Source organism: Indicator indicator, chromosome 21 (genome assembly GCF_027791375.1).
Source record: "Indicator indicator isolate 239-I01 chromosome 21, UM_Iind_1.1, whole genome shotgun sequence".
Taxonomy (NCBI): domain Eukaryota; kingdom Metazoa; phylum Chordata; class Aves; order Piciformes; family Indicatoridae; genus Indicator; species Indicator indicator.
The window spans coordinates 18,887,672-18,912,118 of NC_072030.1; the positions used below are offsets into that span (position 1 = coordinate 18,887,672).

The 24,447-nt window shown below is 58.5% G+C and overlaps 1 protein-coding gene across 1 annotated transcript; it reads right to left on the bottom strand.

Moving 5' to 3' along the window:
- Positions 1-940: 940 nt before the first annotated feature.
- On the bottom strand, positions 941-19,842 carry ANO9 (anoctamin 9). Its single transcript, XM_054390455.1, has 24 exons — positions 19,637-19,842; positions 11,149-11,239; positions 10,826-10,942; positions 10,442-10,578; positions 10,140-10,189; positions 9,612-9,670; positions 9,346-9,428; positions 8,642-8,776; positions 8,428-8,524; positions 8,028-8,088; positions 6,977-7,059; positions 6,591-6,695; positions 5,990-6,154; positions 5,866-5,902; positions 5,245-5,356; positions 4,914-4,971; positions 4,649-4,746; positions 4,284-4,453; positions 3,654-3,806; positions 3,238-3,385; positions 2,351-2,467; positions 2,098-2,191; positions 1,870-1,982; positions 941-968 (listed from the first exon to the last, which is right to left on the bottom strand). Exons 1-24 carry the CDS (start codon positions 19,840-19,842, stop codon positions 941-943), a joined length of 2,517 nt encoding a protein of 838 aa, XP_054246430.1.
- Between the last annotated feature and the right edge of the window lie 4,605 nt (positions 19,843-24,447).

A 24,447-nucleotide genomic window follows, 5' to 3' on the forward strand; every position in this document is an offset into this window, starting at 1 on the left:
TATTTGTTACCCCAGTGCATTTAATGGGTTGCTTCCCACTATGTGGCCAAAGGGGGGGTGTCCCCCAGCCAGCACCCATGCTTGTCCTAGCTCTGGGCTACACACAGCTGATTCAGCCCCAGCCACGTTTGGTTGTCCATGACAGAAGGAAGAGAGGCTTGCAGGGGTGATCCCTTTGGGTGATGTGGAGGCAGGAGTGGCATGGGTGTGCCTGGGCAGCAGCTGCAGTACTGGCCCCTTGTATGGGGGAGTACCATACCCATCTGCATGGCTCTTGTATTTATTTACCCATTTTGCTCAGGAGCCGTGGGCCAGGCACAGCTCTTGGGATGCTCAGGGCAGAGTTAAAGCAAAACACAGGTAGCCTAATCCCAGCGTTTTTCCCAGTGTCCATGAAAAGAGCAGGTTGGAGCTGCAGCCGTGTGGTGGCCATGCCAAGGGCTGTGCTGTGGGGAAGGAGGAAAGGCTCAGAGGGAGGTCATGGAAGGCAGAGCAGAAAGGAGAGCAAAGTGCAAAAGAAGAACTGGAGAGGGAAGCTGGAGTGAGATGCCTGGCACTGTGCTGATGCCAACAGCATGTTGGGACAGGGGCTGGCTGGGAGCCGGGCTGTGTCCTGCAGACCAGCATGGTGCTCACACAGCAGTGGCTGGAGGCTGCACTGTGCTTCATCCCTAGTGCCAAAACTCTTCCCTGGTGTGCAGGGGAGGCACTATCCCTGGTGCTGCCACAGCTTCCTTCCTCCTTCTGGCTGTGCAAGCTGGAAAGGATCCTCCTGCTGTGAAGCCACCAATGTGTTGTCACTTTCCAGCTCAAGTCCAAGCTCAGTCACAGCTGGGACATTGTCTCCATAGGCACTGCCATGGTGGTTCCTCTCGCACCCATGGCACTGCCAGGCTGGGGACAGGGGCTCAAATCCGTGGTTCTCCATGCAGAGCAGTGGCTACACCTCAGTGGAGTACTCCATCATGCTGGGAAAGAAAGGAGAGGGGCCTGGTGGGAGGGAACTGCCTGGACTGGAGGTGTGGGAACATTGAGGGTGGGAACAGGGCCTCATGCCAGGAATAAACAGAGGAGGAAAAAAAAAAAAAAAGTGACACAGTTTGTGGAAAATCCCTGTCTGGGGGAATAAGAGCCTGAAAGCTGCATAGTGGCAGTGTGGTGCCTCCTGAGCTCCACTCACTGCTGCTCTCACCTGGGTTTTGGGGTGGCAGCTGGGACAGGATGATGGTGAAAAGGAGCAGGCTGAGCCCTCCTCCAAAGCTTAGGTCCATGAAGGACAGCAGCAGCAGGGGGGGGGGGCAGCCTGTGGCTTTCACCCACGCTGCTTCTGTTTCCAGCTGAAATGCTTTAGTTCTACTTTTAAGCAAAATTTAAATGGAAAAGTTGGGCAAAAGTGCTCCTGGTTTTAACCTGGAGCTTTTCTTTTTGTAAAGGAATAGCCAAGGCCAAGCAGAGCCAAAGCCAAGCTTTCCCTGGGGAGCACCAGTGGTGAATGGCCTCAGGTGGGTCTTGTTTCACTGGCTTGGAGTGGTTAAAAGCCACCTGGGCCAGGGGGTGTGGGAGTAGGTAGGAGGGAGATGGTTTCTTGGCTGTGGCTGATGTAGCTCATCTTGAATGGAACATTTTCTGCTGTAAGTCTGAGGTGGTGAAGGCTGGGGTAGAGCTGGGGCAGAAGCTACCTTGACAAAGCTGCTAGAGGAGCTGCCCTGGGGGTGGGAGGACAGGGTCCCACCTTTCCCACGCCTGTGGTGGTGTCAGCCTGACCGTGGGGCTCAGGAGCACAGGAATGCTGCAGCCAGGCAGGGCTCCTCCTGTGCTGTGCCGTCTCTAAGCACGGCAGCCCTTGGCATCTCCTAGGGCACCACCTACCTCAGTTCTTTCCGCAGGTTGCTGTGTTTCCTGTCCAGGAACTCGTTTTTGACCGACTGGGGGACGTCAGGGATGTACCAGGCAGCGATCAGCTTGACGCAGAGGGCCACATGCTGCGGGCAGCAAAGAGCATAGCAGAGGGCAGTTCCCCCTTGGGGAGTGTGGCCCCTTGCCCCCTGCTGCCACCCCACTCAGCCGCCCCCCCCCCCTCCCCCCCCGGGGGCTCACCTCGAAGAGGATGAGGAAGGCGAGGCGGGCGGCGAAGATGTGCCAGAACTGCACGGTGTAGCTGTAGTCGTCGGGGTTGCGGTAATCCCGGTACCTGCGGCACAGCCCCCGAGCGCCAGCTGCCCGCGGGCATCCCAGAGCAGCCCCAGCGGCTTCGCTGGCTGCCTGCCGGCGCTGCCTGGCCCCGCCGCAGCCGGGATGCCGGGGGAGGACCCCGGGGAGCCCTGCGGAGCGGCCCCGGGCTGCTTGTTACCTGCACTCCTTGCTCTGGGTGCTGTTGAAGCTGGGCAGCGCCTCGGCCCTCGTCTGGGGCTCGAAGTCCTGGATGCGGAATACGGAGAGGCTGTGGTTGATGTACCCAGTGGAGCAGCTGCAGGGGGAGAGGCCACATCTGGGCATACTGGGGGGCTGTGGTGTGTCCTGCTTGGAAGCTGCAGCCCTTGTGCCTGCTGGGGCACTCTGGCTGCTGCAGAAGTCATCTGCCTGCAGCTTTCCTTCTGTGGCTTCAGCGAATCGCAGACTGGGTCAGGTTGGAAGGGACCTCAAAGCTCATCCGGTTCCAACCCCTCCACCATGGGCAGGGACACCTCCCACCAGCCCAGGTTGTTCATCCAGCCTGGCCTTGATCACCTCCAGGCAGAAGGCAGCCACAGCCTCCCTGGGCACCCTGTTCCAGTGTCTCACCACCCTCACTGGCAAGAATTTCTTCCTCATCTCCAGTCTGTTTCCCCTCTTCCAGCTTTTCCCTGCTGTGTGGATTCTCAGATGATTGAGCACAGGCCCAACCATTCTGGGGAGACCAACACCCATCTGGGGTCCTGCCTCCCCTCCCTAGCTACACAGAGCCTGGGAGAAATGAAGGTCTCAGAGGCTTCTATCCAGCCTGACTGGCCTGGGCCAGTGTGCCAAGGCTTGGAAGAAAGAGGGGAGGGCAAGAGAGTTTGTGTGGACCCCCATGGTGTCCTGCAGCTCTCTGGTGTTCCTAGTGCTCTGCCCATTCAGGGCCAGCAGCTTTTACCCACCACAGGGATGAGGTGAGTGGAAGGCTGAAGATGCTACCATCTGGAATGCCCTCCCTTTTTCCCCTTGCTCCCTGCCCCACTGTGTGGGGGGCCTGAGGCAGGCAGGGGCAGCACTCACTCCACTCCAGAGCTGTTCTCTGCCATGCAGGGGCTGTAGGTGTATTTGTAGACCTGCAGGGGGATGAAGTCGGAGGTGATGGCGATCACCAGCCCGTTGCCGATGACAGCCAGGATGCCAATGGCCTCCAGCACCTGCAGCCAGACCCCTGCGGGAGAGGAGCAGCTGGTGAGGTTCCTGACAGCTCCCTGCTGCTGCTCCAGAGGTACAGGACTGCAAGCCTCAGCTGCTGGCCAGAAGAGGTGAAAGCAGGAGGCCTCCAAGCTGCTCTGCAGGCTCTGAAGTAGCTTCTCCTGCCGCATCCCACAGCTCTCCCTGTGCCCTGCTCTCTCCTTGAAGGGAGGTTCCAGGGCTCTGTGCTGAGGAGGCAGGCACCAGGCAGCAGTGCTGGGGGCAGCTGCTGGGCCCCATCTCACCGATGTCGTTGGCCTTCCTGGGCACCATGCGCCGGTACAGCCTCATCATCTTGATGGCATCCAGGTGGATCTCAAAGATGTTGTTGAGGAAGGCCAGGAGAGGGGCGAGGGGAAAAGCAGCGACGAAAATGGTGGTGAAACTGTACTGGATCACTGCAGGAGAGGGAAGTGCTGGGTGCTGGTGGGAAGTCATCACCCAGGGCACATCCCGTAGGGTCCTGACTTGCTGTCTGGGTTTGTCCTGCTCTGTGGCTTGTCTGAGGGACTGTGCAGGGGTGAAAGGGGGACACAGACTGGTCCTGGGGTCTCCACATCCCCACGGGGGACACCCACCTTTCACAGGGCTACTGGAGTGGGGGATCTGTGAATCCCCACAGGGCACTGGGTGAACCACCCTAGCAGGGAGACCAAGGCTGGGCTTATAGTCACCACCTTGGTGCTCCTGGGAGGGTACGAAGGTCCTAGGCAGGGCACCAGGTGTGCTCTCTCTTGTCTTGAGAATGATTGGCTGGGTGTGCCAGGGCTGGTTATAGAGCTGTGTCTTGCTTTATAGATGTGCTCCCCAGCAGCAGACCCTCTCTAGTCAAGGAGGTTCTGTTCCCAGGATCCCTCCTCCCCTGCCCTACCTACCCATCTCCAGGAACTCATCAAACAGGCTGAAGACATTGACCTCGTTGAGTCTATAGTTGTTCAGCCACTGCTTCTTGCAGGGGTCCTCAGCCTCCTCCTCCTCCTCCCCCAGCACTGTGCTCCTCCTCGTGGGGTGCTGCCGCTCCTTGCGCAGCCTGTGGGCGATGCAGCTGCAAGGGGAGGCAGCGTTTGTAGGGCTGCCTGCAGAGGACAGCAGGACTGAGCTGCTGCCAGCACCAGCCCTGGGGAGCTGAGGGAAGACAAGGACGGAATCCTGGCCCAAGGGCCGGGGTTGGGCGCTGCAGGAGCCAGGAAGCTGCCCTGGGTGCCCAGCAGTGAGCACTGCACGGTCTGGGGGGGCTCACGGGATGAGGTACTCCATGACGTTGCTGATGGTCTGCTTGAGCAGCATGATGATGGCCATCTGGATGAAGAGGTCAGTGATGCAGCCACTGGGGTGGCACTGAAAGGCACGAGCAGAGAGCGGTTGTGGCCTGGCCTTGGGGGCTCTCTGGTCGAGGCAGGTGTGATGGGAGGAAGCTAAGATGCCCAGAGCCTTGCCAGGCAGCGGGGAGAGGAGGAGCAGGAGTGGTGGTGTGGGGCCAGAGAGCTCCCTGGCAAGTCCCTCACCTCCTCCAGCCTCCACTTGCCAGCGATGCGCACGTAGTTGCCTGGGTGGCCGTTGATCCTGGGCAGGGAGGCAACAGTGAGAGGTGCTGAGCCCCAGGAAGGTTCAGGTGCAGGGTGGAGGGCACTGTCCTCCAGGCACCAGTAGACAAGCAAGGGGCTTCCCCCTCCCTGTGCTCACAGGAGAATTTGTGGCCCTCCTGATGGGATCCCTGTGCCTGGCAAGGAGGGAGAAGGGACTGGACTGTCCCTAGACTTTGGGGAGAGTTGGGGATGTGTGTCCCCAACCCAGGCTTCCCTCTGCTCTCCCCCAGGGTCCCCACCAACCACTCACCGTCCCAGGAAGAAGGCAATGTAGATGAGTGAGGAGAAGTGAGTGAAGAATTGGAAGGTGAAGATCTTCATGGTGAAATTTTTCTCACGCTGGGAGAATGTCCGGGGATTCTCTGGGCAAGGGGAAAAGGCACAGGGACTTGGGCACAGAGAGGTGAGACCTTGCCCTGTGCCTCCTTGGATGCCACAGCAGTGCTTAGAAGGTTGGAAAGGGGTCCCTGCTGTTCATGGAGCCCTCCCTGCCTTTTGCCTGAGCCTTCTGATGAGGCTGACCCCAGCTAAGCAGAGAGGTCCTACAGGGCTGTGAGCTGCTGCAGAAGCAGCTCTTAGCTGAGAGGAAAGCTGTGGTGGGAGCTCCCCTGCAGCTCTGGTGGCTTCCTGCTCACACCAAGCTTTAGCCCTGCAGGTGACCACCTCTCCAAAGCCTGCTGTGGGGCAGGCAGTATGCGTGCCACGGGTGGGCTTGGTTGTTAGAGGGCTGCCAGCCTCCTGTGGGCACCTGTGCCAGCCTCCTGTGGGCACCTGCATGGCCGAGCTGCTTGGGAGATGCTTGTTGGTGACGGAGGAGGGGAAGGGGCCAGGAGCCTGGCTGCAGGGTGCAGGCAGCCCAGGTGTGCCTTACCCAGGTCACAGAGGAAGAGAGCCACTCGCCTGTTGACCTGCAGGAGAGGTGTGAGATGAGAGGGGAGGGGTGGTGGTGGGAGAGCAAGGAGGAGACCCCTGCCAGCCCGTTACCCGCTGCACACCTTGGTCATGATGACGATGGTGAGGTAGTGCAGCACGGCCCCGGTGACCACGGCCACGGTGTTGGCCTGCTCCCGGAGCAGCTCCACCTCGCTCTGGCTGAAGAGGGCAGTGGCCACCACCCGGTAAACGACCAGTGCCTGGGCGATGCCAATCATCACCACGATCTGCAGAGGGGCACAGCAGGCTGAGAGGGGCTGTGTCCAGCTCCCCAGACCCTGCCTCCCTTCGCCAGAGCTCATCTGGATGTGGCCTCAGATGCAATCATCACTCTCCAGGTGGGAGGAGAAATGCTTAAGGTGTATGTCTGCACCTGAACTCCTTGTCTGGCCAGGAGGGAGAAGCAAGGACAGCCAGTGTTTGTCTCTTACTGCCTTTTACTGCAAGAGCCTTCAGCCTGGGTGCCCAGAGGGTGGTTGCCCTTCCCACCAGCACAGCGAGGTGAGGGCAGGGAGGCTTCTGCATCTCTGTGATGGGCACAGACCTGCCCCAACAGCCTGGTCTCTGCCTTTGCTCCAGCACCAGGACACCCTGAGGTGCTGACCTTGCAGAAGGGAGAAGGAAGGGCAGGAGAGGACCTCCTATGGTGTCCCTGGCACATACCATCACCAGCACTAGGATGAGGACGATGGTGCTGCAGAGGTAGGAGTGTTGGTACTGTAGGGGCTCGTGCTGCAAGTTGTTGATCAGCTCCAGGGCCAGCTCCTCCTGCAAAAGATGCATTCAGAAAGTCCCAGAAAGGGGAAGGAAGGGTCTAGCAGAGCTGTGCCTGGGCCATGGGAAGTCTAGGGGCTGTGTGTTAAAGGACACATGGGATGAGCAGCACCAGGGATGAACACCCAACCCACAACAGCTTGAGCAGTGCTGGTTGAGTTCAGGCCCCTGGGAAGAGAGCAGCAGCTGCTTAGCTCCCTGGAGAGCTCCATCTCCCCCAGGACTGCCAGGTGCTGGCTTTGCTGTGTGTCTCCGTTAGCTGTTCACATCTTCACCTCCTCCTCATCCCAGCCATACAGGTCCCAGTTGGTGACCACAGTGGCTCTGTTCCTCTTCCACAGCTCCAGGAACACAGTGGCTGTGTGGGGAAGGAGGGAACATTGTGACCCTTGGGAATGGCTCTGGAGATGAAGTCACCCTTCTGCCCCCCAGAGCAGGATGGATTCCCATGCCACCAGCCAACCTGGCAGCAAATTAGGACCCTGGGCACACAGCAGTGAGTGTTGGCCCCATGTGGAGAAAGAGGTGTGGGGGTGAGTTTTCAGGGGGGGTCAGCCCCTCCTGTGTCTTAGGGGACCTGTTACAAACTAGAGTAAGCCCCAGAGGTGTTCTGCTGTGGTGCCCATGTCTGCATGGCACCATCCAGCCACGTTAACCTGGGTGAATGACAAATCCACCTTTTGAGTGGCATCGGTGCCCTGCACCCTGGCATGGCTGCACTGCTGCAGACCACTCCCAGCCACCTTTTCTTTCACCTGGGCTGACCTTCCTGGCTTGTCCTTGTGTAAACCAGCCAGAGCCAACTGCTCAGACCATGGTTTCTGAGGTGGAACCCCTAGCCCACACCTCTGGTGGTGTTTGGGGCTGAAGGGGCTTCAGTAAAGCCAGGTGAGATGTGCAGGTGATGTGGTGTTGGGACCTCAGCAGCTCAGAGGCCACACAGCAGTCTGGCAGGTTGGGGAGGGTGCTGCTGGTCCCTCCTTCCTGCAGCTGCCATCACCTACAGCAGCTGCTCAAAGAGCCTGGCCAGAGAGGCTGTTGGGTGCTTTGCAGGAGTTTGTGGCGGGGGAAGGAGTCAAAGCTTCCAGGCAGGATGGGCAAGGTGTGTTTGGGGAGCTGGAGGTGATTGCTGGGCTGGTTTTGTTCCTTGCTAGTTTGGGAGGGGAGCTGGTGGCCCTGGAAGTGGAGGAGATAAGGACTCAAAAGCCTCTCAATGGAGAAGCTATGTTGTGTCCCCTTCTTCTCCACCTCCTCTCCCACCAAGCCACAGTGGGCTGATCCCGCCTGCAAGCTGTGCGTGCTTGGCCACAGGATGTTGGCACCTACCCCAGATTGCCATGAACATGGCAAACACGACTGTGGCCTCGTTGTCAATCATGTGAGTGACCTGCAGAAGATCAAGGAAGATGTGATGAGGGCAGTGGGGGGCAGGGGCTGTGGCACCTTGGGGGCTGGGGAGGGGCATCTGTGCTCAGTGCTTCTCTTGTCCCCCTGCCCCAGGCAGCAAAGGTGCTGCAAGAGGGCAAAGTGCAGGAAGGGGATGGGCACTGGGGCTTGGGAGTGGTGAACTCTTCCTTGGTGGTGATGGAGACCATAGCCTGGCTGTACCTCCCCCTTCTCACAGAGCTTTAGTGGAGGTGTCCTGCTGGGGTGGCTTCTGCTAGTGCTGTGGGCTGTGTCTGCCCATCCTTTGCCCTGAGGTTGTCTTGGGAAGGGGGCTGCCTACCTTGGCATAGGTGCAGGTGTCAGAGAGGTACCAGAAGGGACAGCTCTGGTCACAGAGTGGACACATAATGGTGGTGTTGGCTTCACAGATCTCCTTGCTGGAGAGAGAGGTGCAGATGGGAGCAAAGCAGGGCGAGGGGGGAGCTGACTGTCCAAAGCCACCTGCAGAGCAGTGGCTGGAGCTCAGGGTGTGCTTGGCACCCCAGCTGCCTTACCTCACCTGGCTGGAGCTGAAGATGGTGATGCCACTGATGAAGACCACGGAGCCTGCCAGCGCAGCGATGCCCAGCAGCCGCGTGTACCAGCCCAGCCAGGCGAAGTACAGTGCCACCTTCTCACCAAAGTAGCACCTAGGGGAGGGCAGAGCTGTGGCTCGTGGCCACTGGAGGGGGTGACATTGCTGGGGGTCACTAGGAAATGCTCTTCTACCCCACAGGGATGTCGGGGCCAGGAGGAGCAGTGCTCTTTGCATGCCTGGGGGTGCGGCGGGTTTGAGTCAGCACAGCTGGAGGGACCCCAAGGGTGCAGCACTTCGTGGGGACTGCAGCAGCTGAGCCTCCTCACACTGATTGCTTGGGAACACACCCAAGTGCATGGTGGACATCACCGAGGGGCTGAGAGCACAGCTCCAGCCCAGAGGTGGGCACAGGGCAGGGGGCAACAGGAGGATGTTGTGGGGTCTGGCTGGGTCTGTATGGGCTGGGGTAGGGCTGTCCTGGGGGTGGTCAGAGAAGCCCAGGAGCAAGCCGCTCATGTTCTCAGTGCACCTGGTGATGATGCAAACAGGGGGCTGAGATTTTTCTCTCTGTGGAAGAAGAGCTAAGGGAACACAGGAGCCTGGCAAAGGGCTCGAAGCTCTCTGGCTCTTAGGTGGGAGCTCTTGGTTAGGACTCTGCTGTGGCTCCTCTGCCCCTGTTACCTGATCTTCTCGATGGGCTGGTGCTGAAATAGGCTTCTCCAGCGAGCCCATTTCTCCTTCAGGAATTCCCTTACCTCTTCTTTCTGCAAGCAGAGTATTGGACACAGGATGACCAGGGCAAGATTATCCCCCAGCCCAGCCCTCAGGCTGCTGTCGGGAGCTTTGTTGTGCTCTTTGTGCAGAGAGGTCTTGATGCAGCTCCAGATCCCAAAGGCCTCCTCCCCAGCCTTGCTTCTTCACTTCTAACAGGCTGTGCTCAGCCTCACCTCGTGCAGGGGAAAGGAAGCCTCAAAGACCTTCTTCTTCATCAGGTCGTGCAGCTTCTCTGGGGGCAGAGAACAGGGAGTGTTAGTGAAGCTCTGTGTGCTCCCTGCCAGGCAGAGCCTGGAGCATTCGAGGGTGGCAGGAAAAATGCCTGGGAGAGGCTGAGCTCTGCAGGAGGGATCAGCACTAATTCTTGAGGTGCTGCAGGCTGTGCCTGGCTCTGGGAGCACAGAGCAGATCCTTAAGGACAGCAGAAAGACAACACCCTGTGCCTTGCCTGTGTTGGGGTGCCAAAGAGGGATGAGGTCTTTGGGGGCAGCTGAGGGCAGGGGCTTGGGGAGAGGGGAGCAGGAAGCTGTCACTGTTCCCGCCTTTGGGTACAGCAGCAGAGGTACTGCTCTGAGCTGCACCCTGGCTTCCCACACCTTCCAAACCCTCCCTGGGGGAGCTAAGGCAGCTGGGGCTGCCTGTGCCCAAGCCCTGCTGCAGAGCCAGGCTGGGCATGGCCCCTCCTGGCCCTGGTCCCTTACCGCGGTCTGGGGTCACTGTGTTCTGCAGGATGAAGCTCACGATGCGGATCCTGAGCGAGGAGAAACTGAGGTCAGACACTGCCTGGGGGGCACAGGCTCGTGGCGGGGGGGAGAGGGAGGAGGAGGGGAAGAAAGGGGCAGCTGGCTGCGGGCAGCCAGACGCTGGCAGCTTTGCATATGGTAGGTGGAGGTGGCCTGAGGAAGACGAGGAGCCTGGCACAGAGCTGAGCTGGGCATGGGTGCTGGTGTGGGCAACGGGGGCTGCAAGATGCTGGAGGTCAGCAGCCCCACTCAGCACCTACCTGGTGGTCACTGGTACATCCTGGTGGGCATCAGGGCTTTGCCACCTGCTGTCAGGGTTCCTCAGCAGCCATTGGTATTTCTGGAAGAGCTGCCTCGGGGCACGCACCCCATAAAAGAGCTTCTTGTCCTCAATTTTCTGGTGGGGGGAGACCAGAGGTGTGAGAACAGTGCTGGCAGGGCCAGAGGGGCAGGGAAGGGGCTGAGCTGCAGGGCCAGGGGCTGAGTGAGTCTTGGGGTGGGGTCTGCCCTGGCTGGACAAGTGGTTTGTGTTCCAGAACCAGCTCAGTGGTTGAGCTCTCTCCCATCTCCTGGGATGCAGCAGCCCACACCAGGGTGTCTACATGGCCAAGTGTCCACTGCCATTCCCTCCTACAGCCTCTCACCTTGATGGTGAAGCCCTTCTTGCTCAGCTCATCCAGGAACTTCTTCCTCTTGATCTCCTTCTGGCTGCCCATTTCGTGGATGTCGCTTACCAGGACAAAATCCCACTTCTCTTCATCCTGCTGAAGGGACAGACCAGGGAGCTGGTGAGGCTGGCAGGATGAGAGCTCTCCCTTCCAGCTCCAGCCTCACAGAGGCTTGGACCTTCCTCACGACTGCATAGAGGGAACAGGGAGTGAGCTGGGGACTGGGGTTGGGGAAACTGAGGCAGCCGCTGCCTTGACACTGCCCTCCCCCACTGTGAGCTGTGGGGGGGGGGGCTTACCGGGGGGGCAAAGGGGTCTGAGTCTTCGACAGGGAAGTCCCTCCAGGGAGTCAGTAGAATTTCATTCTGTGGAAGAGAAAACCAACAAAGGCTTCAGCAGGCTGCTGGGAGCTCGCTTGGGTGCCTCAGGCTGTGGTGGTGCTTCAGAACAGCAGGAAGGGCTGAGCCCAGGGGCGTTGCCAGGTAGCATCCAGCTCCACCTGCCCTGCTCCTCTCCCAGCAGCCACGATGGGATGCCAGGGGAGGGTGAGAGCAGGGCTGTCTGAACCCTCCTCCTGTGCACTCTTGTCCTCCAGTTTGGAGTCTTTAGGGGTCTGGGAGGGACTGCTGCTCTGTGAGTGTCTGCAGCCTCTCCTGAGCTCCTGCAGTGCCTATGCAATTTTTAGCACACTTGGGTCACAAGGGAGCCAGAGAAGAGGAAAAACTCCAAACCTTTCCCTCTGTCCTGGACTTTGCTCCTCTCCTTTCACCCGATGCCTGTGCTGGGCATGTGCCAGTGCTCAGCTCCCTCCCTGCTCCAGTGGCTTTCACAGCCTCCAGCCACGCTCTGCCCCACTCAGACAGGGCCCTGCCAGCAATTTGGAATGGGTGGGGAGGGTGGCTTCGAATCCTGGTGAAGGGAGAGCCTGGCAGGGCCAGCCAGAGGCTCTCAGCCCTGTGACTGCACCAGGGTGGGTGGCAAATGAGCTCCTGGAAAGCCTCCTGGGTCCCTCAGTCTGTGGCCAAGGGCTGGAGAGGGCAGGACAAGCTGCTGACCCTTGGCTTCTGCTGGCTCCAAAGAGAGGGTGTGCAGGGGCCAGTGCTGCTCCTCACCTTCACCCTTTAACACCCAGGATGCTCAGGCACCCAAGTGCTGCAGCTCTGGTGATATATGAAGCAAAAGATGAGGGCATGGCAGCAGCTTTCCTCTGCCCAGTGTCGTTCCCCAGCATCTGCAGAAGGAGCACCCTTGGGTCTGGTGGGCACCCAGGACTGGAGCACATCAGCCTCAGAGTACTTTGTTCCCATCTTCTCTGCCTGCTTTCCTGCTGTGACCTCAGCCTGGCTCCGTGGCCATAGTTCCCTCCCAGGAAAGAGGGCATCAGCCCAACCAGCCAGGCAGTGGACTGGGAAGGGAATGCCAGGCCTCAGATCCCAGTGAACACCAGGAGGATGTGGCAGGTATGGATGGGAGTGTGGCAGAGACACTCTGCAGGCCATGCTGTGCTGAGGCAGGGATGAAACTTGTCTTAAACCCAGAATTTTGATGTGTTTTTTTTTGTTTTGGTTTGTTTTTTTTTCTCCAGTTCTCTGCTGTGCCCATGGTGCTGCTGCTGCCAAGGGCATGGGGATGCCATGCAGCAGCAGGAGGGAACTGGAGAATCATCCTCAGTGTTGCCACTAAAGATGCTGTGACCTGGAACAGTGGCCAGCCAGACAAGTTCCTCCAGCTGCAGAGGAGGGTGCAGAGCAGTGGTGGTGCAACCATGGCCTGATGTAAGATCTGGATCCCAAGCTTCCAGTGAGGAGTGAGGCCGTGGGAGCAGGAGAGACTGGGATGAGGAAAGGGCTGAAGTGTTCTGCCAAACCCCCTCCCACGTGGAGCTGGGGCCTCACCCAAAGCAGAAGAGCTGTGAGGAGCCTGACTAAGAGCAAGCCAATGTGAGGAGGCTTGAGGAGAGGATCTGCTCCCCCAGAGGTGCTGGCACAGTAAGCTCTACCCCAGAGCTTCTCCCCCTGAAAGGTGCCCAGTCTAGGCTGAGGTGCAGAGGGAGGTTGTGGTGCTGTCCTCTGCTGTGCCAGAGCTCTAGGCAGCTCTGGGTGGGAGGGTTGGGTTTTGCCTGGGGTGGGTAAGTGCCCACTGGTGCAGCAGCTCCTCCTGTCCCCAGCCAAGAGCCCCTCTTGGGCACAGGGGAGGGAGCAGGAGCCATGGCAGGGCTCTGCCCCAGCGCTGATGCCCTGATGCTGGCACAGATGTGCCCTGGCACCATGTCTCTGCAGGCTGTGTTGGCTCATTCCTGCCTGTGTGCACTAGGCTCATCCTGCAGAGGCTACCAACCCTTCCAGCTCTAGCAGTGACCCCTGCAGCCCTGCTGTGGAGATGAGGGGGTTCAGGGTGTTCCTAGATGCCCCTTGGCCCAGCTGTTCTGCTCAGAATAAGACAGAAGGACCTGTTGGCATCACAGTTTCTGTTTCCATGTGCAGGCTGCTCCTCTGCTGGGCACTCCAAGCATCCTGACCAGCACATCCTTGCCCTGGAGAAGAGGCTGATGGTGTTCCACAGCAGGCTCACAAATGGGATGTGCCTAGCCCTGGAGCTTGGTCCTGAGCCAAGCTGGGCAAATGGAGTGTTGGAGGCCTTTCCCCAGATCCCTGGTGGTGCTACCAGCCCCTGCCTTGTACCCCTTGGGGAGAGCTTCTGCAGAGCATCCTTCCTCCACCAGCTCTCCCAGCTGTGGCATCACTGCTCTCAGACCTGCCCCTGCAGGGTGTAAGGCAGCCCAGGCCAGAGCAGTTCCTCCTGCTGAGCTCAGAACCTCCTGCAGAGCTTTTGGGTCTCAGACTTATGGTGCCAAGATCTCCTTTCTGCCCTGGAGAGGAAGACTAGGGGCACAGGTAAGAAATGGTGGTCAGTGCCTGGACTGCCTCCCCTCCTGTATCCCTGAGGAATGCCTTGGTACCAGTAGCCACAACTGAGGATGTGCTGCCTGGGCTGTGTTAGAACAAATAACCCCAAACAGTCCCAGCCTGGTTCATCCTCAGCCCCTTAATCCTTTAGTGATAGCAGCAACTCCTGATGCACTCACCCCAGAAGTGAGGAGCTCCAGACCCTGTGCCAGACCCTGCCTCTGCTGCTTTGTCCCCTGCCTCGAGTTTCCCAACACTGATCTAAGTCTCAGAGGGGGACTAATTGCTCTCTGATTTTTCCAGCTGAGCCCTGAGGACTGGTGTGGCTCTGGGCAGGGAGGATGTGCTGGACACTGGCTTCTCCCATAACAACTTGAGTTACCTCCTGGTGTCTGCTCTGCAGTGCAGCCCTTGCCCTGCTCAGGCCTGGGAAACTGGCAGGAGCCTGTGAGCTATCCTCAGACTGGCACAGGAATTCCCAGTGCCCACCCCTGGAGCTCTGTGTTAGGGGGGCAGCAGGGCTGGGGTGAGAGGAGCAGCGGGGCAGCAGGGCTGAGGTGAGAGGAGCAGCGGGGCTGCAGGGCTGAGGTGAGAGGAGCAGCGGGGCTGCAGGGCTGAGGTGAGAGGAGCAGCGGGGCTGCAGGGCTGAGGTGAGAGGAGCAGCGGGGCAGCAGGGCTGAGGTGAGAGGAGCAGCGGGGCAGCAGGGCTGAGGTGAGAGGAGCAGCGGGGCTGCAGGGCTGAGGTGAGAGGAGCAGCGGGGCTGCAGGGCTGAGGTGAGAGGAGCAGCGGGGCAGCAGGGCTGGGGTGAGAGGAGCAGCGGGGCAGCAGGGCTGGGGTGAGAGGAGCAGCGGGGCAGCAGGGCTGGGGTGAGAGGAGCAGCGGGGCAGCAGGGCTGAGGTGAGAGGAGCAGCGGGGCAGCAGGGCTGAGGTGAGAGGAGCAGCGGGGCAGCAGGGCTGAGGTGAGAGGAGCAGCGGGGCAGCAGGGCTGAGGTGAGAGGAGCAGCGGGGCAGCAGGGCTGAGGTGAGAGGAGCAGCGGGGCAGCAGGGCTGAGGTGAGAGGAGCAGCGGGGCAGCAGGGCTGAGGTGAGAGGAGCAGCGGGGCAGCAGGGCTGAGGTGAGAGGAGCAGCGGGGCAGCAGGGCTGAGGTGAGAGGAGCAGCGGGGCAGCAGGGCTGAGGTGAGAGGAGCAGCGGGGCAGCAGGGCTGAGGTGAGAGGAGCAGCGGGGCAGCAGGGCTGAGGTGAGAGGAGCAGCGGGGCAGCAGGGCTGAGGTGAGAGGAGCAGCGGGGCAGCAGGGCTGAGGTGAGAGGAGCAGCGGGGCAGCAGGGCTGAGGTGAGAGGAGCAGCGGGGCAGCAGGGCTGAGGTGAGAGGAGCAGCGGGGCTGCAGCCTTAGCTGGTTTCACAGCTGTTAAGCATTCTGCAAGGCAAAGGTGCAGGGTCCCATCCTGCTGTGGGGCCAGATGTGCCATGTTTATGAGGGCAGCTGCAGAAGGCAGTGACTTTGGGCAGCCCCACAAGTACATTTTGAGTCCTGGGTGGGGCAGAGACAGTGTCTGGCTCTGGCAGCAGGGCAGGCAAAGCCAACTCACTCAATCCCTGGACTCTACTCCCTGCAGCATGGAGCACAGGGCCTGGGCTGCTCTTCCCCTCCTCGTGGCTGAAGCAGGGCTGGAGGTGTGATGTGTGAAGGTGGAGAAGCAACCAGCAAAAGCAGAAGCAGGAATTGAAATATGGAAAATGCTGCTTGAGGCCTCTCCTGCTGCTGCCCTGAGTGAGGCCCTGGACCCTCCAGAGAGGTGGAGCAGGCAGCCCTGGGCTGGGGGTGCAGCCAGAAGTGTGAGTAACCCAAGCCTGGACAGGGTCCTGCACCTGCCTTTTCCTTTCTCATCGTGGCTTGGGGAGGGCTTGCCTGGTTCCCATCTCCCACACCAGGATGATCCAATTGCTCTTCTCCCAGGGTTGTTTCTACCAAATGCTGCTTTCCGGCACTTCCACCTTTCCTTAGGCTTTCCTGAGAAACCGTGATAGAGAAATTCTTTGCTCTGAGGGTGGTGAGGCACTGGAGCAGGTTGCCTAGAGGAGCTGTGGATGTCTCATCCCTGGAAGTGTTTAAGACCAGGCAGGATGAGACTTTGAGCAGCCTGGGCTAGGGGGAGGTGTCCCTGCCCGTGGCAGCTGTGGCACTGAGGGATCTTTCAGGTCCTTTCCAACCAAAGCCATTCTGCCACCCTTGGAACTCTGTCAGTGGAACAGCACAAGCTGATGGCAGGACCTCACCAGCTGCCCCAGCCTGGGAGACTCTGCCTGGCTTTTGGAATCACAGAATTTCTCTCAGGCTGGAGAAAGAACTTGGCACAGCTCCCTCTGCTCTTGCTTTATTTCAGGTGCTGCTGGAGCCTCTGGGGCTGCCACCTCTGCTGTGACTCTCCCTGGGTTTATATAAGCTGAAGATCTGATCCCAGCCCAAACCATCCTTCTCTCACCTGTGCTCCAGCACCTCTGACCCCTAGCACCAACACCTGGGGCCAGAGGTGACCCTGCAACTCGATGGGGTGGTGTGTGGGGCTTGGCTCTCCTCACTCCCCAGCCATGGGAACCACCTGGCCAGCAGCACACACCTCTTGCTCACACCTTCATGGGAGGAAGGAGGCTGCTTGCTGGAGAGAGGAACAGGAGGTTCCTGGTGCTTTGTGAGTGCTCTAAAGGCTGAAGCACAGGGAGAGGGAGGCTGGGGCTTAGGAGTCCCAGGCTGCAGGTGGCTCAGAGGTGCCAGAAAGCAATCCCTTGGCAAGAGCTGAGCAGTTTCTGTTTCCTACCTGCATGGTGGAGTGGAGAACCTCTTCCCTTCTCTCTCCCTTGGCCCCTCCAGGCAGGTCTCTGAGGAGCTGTCAGGCAGCTGGTGAGGCTGAGGCCACAGGCAGAACAAACCCAGGGGCTCACGGGGCTTCCTTCCCTGGCTCCTTTGCCCCGAGTCTCATGGGAGCCAGGAGTGCCCTGACTTCCGTGTGGCACTCACCTGCCCTGGGAGGGACCTGCCCCTGCCTGGCAGCAGGCAGATAGCGAGGAGGAGGAGAGAGATGCCCTTCACCCTCACACAAAGGAGTGGCAAGCCCAGCACTGCCTAGCAGAGCAGGCAGGTAAGCTGCTGCCATCCTCCTGCACTCAGGTGAGAGGTAGGGGATGGGGGCAGCACAGGGCAGAGGGGATGGGCTGAGGCTGGGCTGGGCTGAGGCTGTGCAGGGCCAGGACAAGGGAAGCCAAGCCAGGAGCCTGCACCACAGTTTGACACTGGAGCACAGACCTCATCCTCCCTGCCTTGCCTGGTGGCCTCCTTTGCTCTGCACCACTTTGATTTCCCCAGGTAGCTTTCAGAAACCCTTCTGTGAACCTCAGAGGAAATCTGCCCTCCTGGAGGGCCAGAGCAGGGGCCAATAAATCCTTTCTTTGTGCCTCCCTGGCTGGGGAGAAGAGCACTGGAAGTCACCTGCTTTGCTTCCCTAGGTGCTGTTGCATGAAAGGCATCAGTTTGGTGTCAAGGATGCCTGGAAGAGCTGTAAGTATTCTACAGCTCTTAGGAACCAGTGTCCCCCTTCTCCTGGCTGGAGGCCCTGAGCATGCCTCCTCCCCACAGAGCTCTCCTGCCTCCCTTGCTCCTTCAGAGCCTGTGGCTCCCCAGCAGGGCACAACTGCTTCAGCCTCTGCCTTCCCCAAGGCATCTGTGCTGGGCTGTGGCCCACTGGAAGTTGAAACCAACTCCCTGGCTGCTTCCTGAGGCAGGGATAACTCTCCTGTACAAACAGGGTGAGTAGAAAGGTTGGCAGGAGCCAGCCAGGTCTGACAGGTCTCTGTGGGTCTGTTCCCTGGGGGGGGTGGTCCCAAGGAGGCAGGAGCTGCCCTTCTCTCCCAAGCCCTGCTCTGCTGTGTGACTCCTGAAGGAGGGGAGTGCTGGGGGTAGTGTGGCTGTGTTGGAGCAGGAAGGGCACTCAGTATGTCCAGAGTGGTGTTCCCAGTCCAGCCAACACCACTTTGTGGCTTTGCCAAGTGCCTTGAAGAGCTGGAATCAGATTTGTGAGGGCTAAGACAAGGAAAGAGAAGTAGAAGAGAAGTTGGATTACTGCTGAGTGTGAACTGGAGGGCAGGGGAAGGAGCAGGCAGGAGCTGGCCTGGGGGGGAGCACTGCATCACCAGCAGCACTCCAAGGGTGTGGGGGAGCAAGGTGTGTGCTCACCTGGAGAGGGTGGAGCTGTGCCAGAGGGGATCTCTGGTGCCTCCCACCCCTCCTGACACAGGAGTGAAGAGCTTTGCAGTGAGTGCTGTGGGTGAAGCAGAGACTGAGTTCGTGCGGGCAGGACAGCCACAGGGCTCCTCCTGGTTCTTCCTCCTGCAGGCTTTGCTCAGGAGGACTGGGAGGACTTTGCCCTCCAGACAGCCCAGCTGGGGTTCTAGCAGCAGTCCCCAAACTCCTGGGCTTTGGGAGCTGGGGGGAGGGTGAGCCCATGCCTGTAGGTTGTGTTTTCTAAGGTACCTGCCCCCAGAGCTCTAATGGCACTCAGAGGAGGCAGTGAGCTTTTTCTTTTGGTTAGGAGGAGCTTGGCCTGGACAAGATTGAGCTCCTCAGTAGCTGACCTCTTGCAGCCCTTTCCTTCCCGGGCAACCCTCCTGTGCCACTCTCTCAGCACTTTGTGCTCTTGGAGGTACTGATGCTGAGGTTGGCAGCATGGAAACCTGAAACCAGGGAGGGAGGTGATGGTGAGGAACCTTCCAGCCTGTTGGTGAACAATCATCTGCCTCAGAGGTGAAGTGTGGTGGTGACTCATGCTCGTGCTGAGGTACTGCAGCCACACAACCCTTTGGTAAGCAGCCAGAGACTCACTGAAGACTTTATCACTCTCCACTGTTCATTGCTGCTGGGGGTGACCACAGGTCCCCATACTTATCCCTCATGGCATCTCCTCAGCCCAAGAGACTCCAACCTCTTTGGGCAGGGTTTTTAGCCATGCTGAGGGAGTTGGCTGGGAGCTCTCAGCAGCTCTCCTTGCCCTGCTGCTCCTGCTGGCTGTGGGGAAGGGAAATTCCACCCAGGAAGAGGCAATAAAACCACTGATGGCTCTTAGGTAGGAAACTACTTCAGCCTGGCAGAGGATGCCTGTCTGCAGCCAGCAGTGAGCCCTTCTGACAGGAGCTCCTCTGCTGAGCCTGCAAAGGCTGTGAGCATCTCTCATGGAGGAGGCTGCTGAAATATTTATTTGCTCTGCTCAGTTCCTAGGGTCTTGGATTTTATTTGTTTATTCAGGAGAGTAGTTTAAAAGAGTGTTGCCTTCCTGTGTATCTGCCTAGAGGATGTGAGAGAAGAGAGATCCTTCAAAAGAGGCTGGTTAGGTGTTTTTTTCAGCTGTGTTTCCCTGGGCCACCTTTAGCATAGGTCACAGAAGGGTTTGGGTTGGGAAAGCTTTTACAGATCTCCTGGTTCCAGCCCCCTGCCATGGACAGGGACAACTCCTACAGCAGCAGGGGCCTCAAAGCCCTGCCCAAATTCATGAACACCCAGTTCAGGTCGTTCAGAAACTGCTCTGAGCAGGAGTTCTTCATGCTGCTCAGGTGTGTTGTTGCTCCACAGAGACAGGAGCTGGCTGCTCAGCTTGGCTTGAGAGCCCAGCACCAGAGGTGCCCCTGGCCGCTACCTAGCGGTGGGAGAAATGCAAACAGAGAAGAGTTTAGGACTTTTTCTTTCTGTCTTCATTTTGAAGCCATCACTCAAAAGCAGACAGAAGTATCTGGGGGAAAGCACTAAACTTCTGCATCTGCAGAACTATGGGTTTGGTTTGTTTTTTTCCTAGGGCAAGATTGTTCCTCCCCCTCCTCAGGGACCCTGGTTCAGCACTTCTGGCTCCGATGTGGCAAGCAGTTGAAGCTGGCTTTGCTCATCGGGGGAGCAAAGAGGCAGCAGCGTGGCTTGGCCGGCACAGCACCGCTCCTCTCATGTGCCAATGGTGCCAAGGCTCGGAGCTGGTGGCTCAGGGTGAGTCCTGCGGAGCCAGATCTCCCAAGCCCGCAGGCGCTGCTCATGACCCGGCTGCTGGCTGCCATCGTGCGGCCACCTCCTTTCCTGGCAGTCCCTGGATGTTCCCTCGCCTTTCTTGCGTGGTTCCGTTCCTCTGATCCATCAGGGCTTTCCCTTTTCTCCCCGCAGCATCCCCTGGCGCTTTCTGCCTGGGCAGGAGTCTCCAGCACCGTGCCAGGTGTCGGTCTCCCTGTGGCGCAGCCCAAGTGTGTCACCTTGGAATTCCTGCTGGTTGATTTCAAGGAATAATTTGGAAAGCCCTGCTGCAGGTAAGAGGCCCATGAGAGAGGTGAGGATTCAGCAGGCCTGAGGAGCACACAGCAGCCTGCACTGGCACTTGGCTCACCAGAAATAACCAAGGTGCACCAGAAGGAGGGAGCAGGCACCTCCATGCCTGGCCATCCCCCTGGGTGGAAGCAAAAAAAATCCCTCTCCAGCGACCCAGCCTCACACTGTGGCAAGCACAGGAGCAATCAGCAGTTTGATGTCTCGTGGCACAAGGGAGCAGGAGCTGAGGCAGCCCCAGCACCTGGGATGGGACTGAGTGGAAAGCAGAGAGTGGGGACTGGAAAGCCACACAAGGGCAAAGAGTACTTGGCCCTGGGTGGCTCAGGGGAGTGGATAGAGAATGAAGGAATTAATTCACAACCTTTGGTTGCTTTGGCTAAAAGCTGTTGAATTTCAGCATCAATTATTGCTGCAGGACTGCTGCAGGACTGCTACAGCTTGCCCAGGGCAGGTTTATGTCCTTGCAGCAGAAGGCTGTCCTGTCACAGCTGAAAGGCCTCTTGGCTTCACTCTGTGTTTATTTTCCCTTCCTTCCTCTTTTCTTGGCTAGAAGACAACTTTTATTCTCTCATTTTGTCCCCCTCAGATAAACCAAATGCCTGCATCCTCCAAGAATCTCCTGGCCTCCCATCCTCAAGGTTCATTCACCCAAGATGCTATGAGAGCTCTTGACAGCACTGGAGATGGTTCCTTCTGGACTGATTTAAGATACCTTCATTTTCCTCCCCCATAGCTGTAAATAACTACAGAGCACTGCTGAATAAATCTCATCCAGTCTCCCCTCCAAGCCTTTATTCCAACATTCTAGCAGCTGCTGTGTTCTGGGGGCTAAAGACCTAAGAGCCTTCACACCACATCTCTGAATCAGCAGCAAATAACAACTGATCTTGATGGCAAAAGATCAAAGTTCATTAGGAAGCTTTGCTTGGGACATGGTGGAGGCATCACAGAAACTTCAGAACCTTGAACAGAAGCAACAAAACTGCACTGTGTCTTTTTGCTGTTGGGGGCTTGGACATAACCAAGACATGGAATGGTTGAGGCTGGAAGAGATTTTTGAGAGCATCAAAGTCCAACCACTCACCCTGAGCTCACAATCTCACTGCTGCTCAGTCTGTGCCTTCAGGAGCAAACAGGAGCCAAGAGTGTATCCTAAGGTAACGCTGGGCACTCAGAATGCTCAAATACACACCCCAAAGGGGGAAGAAAAAAAAAAAACAAACAAACTTGCTTGAGGAACCTCCCTCACATGTTTGGGCCATTAGGCAGAGTACACAGGAGTGGTGTAGGCTGGGTGGGGACCAACTGGGTGAGTGGCTCATGCTAGTAGCAAGAGTGCCCTGTAGGGGTGGGTGTGCTGGGAGCTGTCAGATGCCTGGTACCCAGCTGTGTGGAACAGAAATGAAGACAAAGGGCTCTAGGTGGGGGTTGGCTTGTTGTGCAGGGGGGGAGGAGCCCTCACTGAGGACAGCAACCAGAGATCAGCAAGAAATCTGCATAAATGTGAGGCCAGCAGGGTGGGCATTGGAGCAAGGCCTTCCCAGGGCAACAACTCTAAAGGAGTCCTGGCCTAAGGGGAGCAGCAGCCTTGGCAGAGCTCTGGAGGGGTGCAGACCTAAGTCTAGGCAGTAAGTGAAAGGCTGGTGGTAACAGAAATCCTGGAGAGCTCTGGAAACATCCCTGGAGACATCAGGAATAAGACAGCAAAGTCAAGATGGAGCCTAGCTCATGGTGGAAGAGTTTGCACCTTCTCTTGGGTATGGACTTGAATGGAGCTGGGCTACAGCTGTCAGCACTTCACCCAGTGGAGAAATTGAATTGGAAGTGATAGCTGTCCCCAAAAGCCCTGTGATGTGATGTCAGCAGGAAGAGTGCCATGAGAGTCACTGTGACATCATAAGAGACCACTCTGATGCCATCAGCTAGCCATGGTAATGCCATCAGAGTCACTCTATTTGAAGGTGTGGGGCAGCTCTTGTGCATGGAGACAGCTGTCTGCAGGTGGAGGACACAGGACCCCTTCCCCTAGGCTCTGTGACAAGGTCACAGAGAGGCTCTGACAGCCAGGGACAGTGGCAGGGCCCCAAGGATGCTCATGCCCTGCTGCACCCTCGGCCTTGGGGGAGAAGGCAGGAGCTGCTTTCCTGCCTTCCTGGTTCTGCTGGGCCTGTGGCAGAGGCCAGTACCATCCTGCCCAGATGCCTGCAGTCCCTGGTGCCACTTGCCTGCTCCAGGAAGAGTCTCTGGCAGCAGTGGCAGCCCAGGCTCACAGCAGACACCTCTGTAGTGCCAACCTGATCATCACCTTTCTTGCTCCTTGCAGGTCACGTCTGAGAGTTGTAGCTCTGCTGTTGGCATCAGACAAGGATAGGGCAGAACAGGGCACCCCTGCCCCTTCTGCTCACAGCAGCCCAGCGCCTGAGGCTGAGCCCCTGGCTGCCACTGAAGACCCAGGCAGCCACTGCCCAACGTGCCAGGCTGCCCGCAGCAGCCAGGGCTGCCTGAGCTCCTGCGCCCACTGCTTCTGCCCTCCCTGCATCGAGGAGTGGTCCCGCAGCAGGGCCTCCTGCCCCCGCTGCCAGCAGCCGCTTCACCACCCGTTCCCACGGCAGGGAACACAGTGCCAGGAGCAGCACCACGGGCACGGCCTCCCGGCCCCCCGCAGCGAGGGGCGAGCTGGGAGCCGGGCAGCGAGAAGGAGCTGTGGGCATCCCTCAGGTCGGAGCCGCAGCCGCTCTGGCGGTGATGGCCAGGCCAGAGGTGCAGAGCAGGGGGGCATGAGGAGAGCGGTAAGGTGGCAGGATGAGGCTCAGCACAGCTGGGGGCACAGCTCCTCAGGAAGACAGCGGCAGGGAAGGGCTTGGGATGCTGCTTACGACCGGCGCCACGCTCCAAGGGCTGAGCAGTATGACCTGGCATCGCCAAGGAGCAGGCAGCGGCATTGGCACCCGCACTGGGGCTCCTCTCGCCAACAGCATGCAGCAAGGAGCCGCTCCCGCAGGAACAGGGGCAGAGCTGGGTGGCAGCACTCTCGGCGCCGCCACAGCAGGCAGCGGTGGCAGAGCAGGTCCCAGAACAATGTCCCTGCCTGGGACAGACCTCGGATCAGGCGTGCAGCCCAGGACACTGCTGCAGGACACGGGCGGCAGAGGAGCAGGAGGGACCACCGTGAGGAGCAAGCAGCATGGCACGAAGGGCACAGTTCCCATAGCCACAGGAGGCGACCCTGGAGCAGCGCCCGCAGCCGTGCCCGGTGACTTACCCTGCCCAGCAGGGACAGGCAGGGCAAGGAGCAGCCAGAAGGCAGAGGAAGGTCTCACAGCAACAGGAGCCAGAACCCCTGAGGGAGATCAGTGTGTTCCAGGACTTGAATTCCTCTCCAAATAAACAAGTTGATATCATCATGAGCAAAAGCTTCCTTGACATCACTTTGTGCCTTTGTGTCTGTCCTCTGTGGGACCTGAGGAGCCAGGCAAGGAGCTGAGGGGCTCCCCCATCCCTACCTTGTCTCTTCACCTCTTGGGTGCCTCAGCTGGCACCAATTCATTTCTTCTGTACTTTTCCAGGCCAAGACCTCTGCCTCCAGCCGTTGCAGTCAGCCCCTGACCGTCCACCTTCATGTGCCATTAAGCTGGGCAAGCAGAGCAGCTCACCCTGTCCCCAGCTGTCTCTTCCTCTGGGACATTTCTTTTGCCCACAGCCATGATGGCTGCAAGAAGATTGCTGACCCTGGATCCCTCTTTTGCAGTGCCAGAAACAGTTGGCAAATGCCACAGAAGTCACCAAATGGTGAAAAGCCTGAGTGGGGCCACAGGGGAGAGGGCTGAGCTCCAGACTCTGCCTTCCACGATGAGCCAGGATCCTGCTTGTCCACACCATGCTCTGTGAGAGCCACTCTTTGCTTGGTCAAGTTTCTTCCTCAGAAACTTGCTTCAGTAGACCTGGAATCCACCCAGATTTTGCCCTTATCCTCCTGCTCCCAAAGCCTCTCCTGGGGCCTGGGCCCAGGGGACTAGGGAAGATGCTGGCCACTCTTCTGTCTGGTGGCTGCTTGTTCCAGAGCTCTATTTCCACTGTTGGAATAGCCAATAATCAAAGCTCTAAACAATTTCTGATGAAATAAAACAAACAAACAAACAAACAAACACACACCAACAACCCCCAACCCCCCCACAACAAACAAAAAAATCCCCAAACCAAACACCAAAACCAACCAAACAAAAAACCCCACCCAAGTTCTTGAAAAAGTACAAATGGACTGAAATTGTCCCATGTCAGAGAGCTTTTGGCCAGCACTGCTCTGAAAGAGGTCAACTGTCCAACAGCTGCCCCAGTCTGTGACT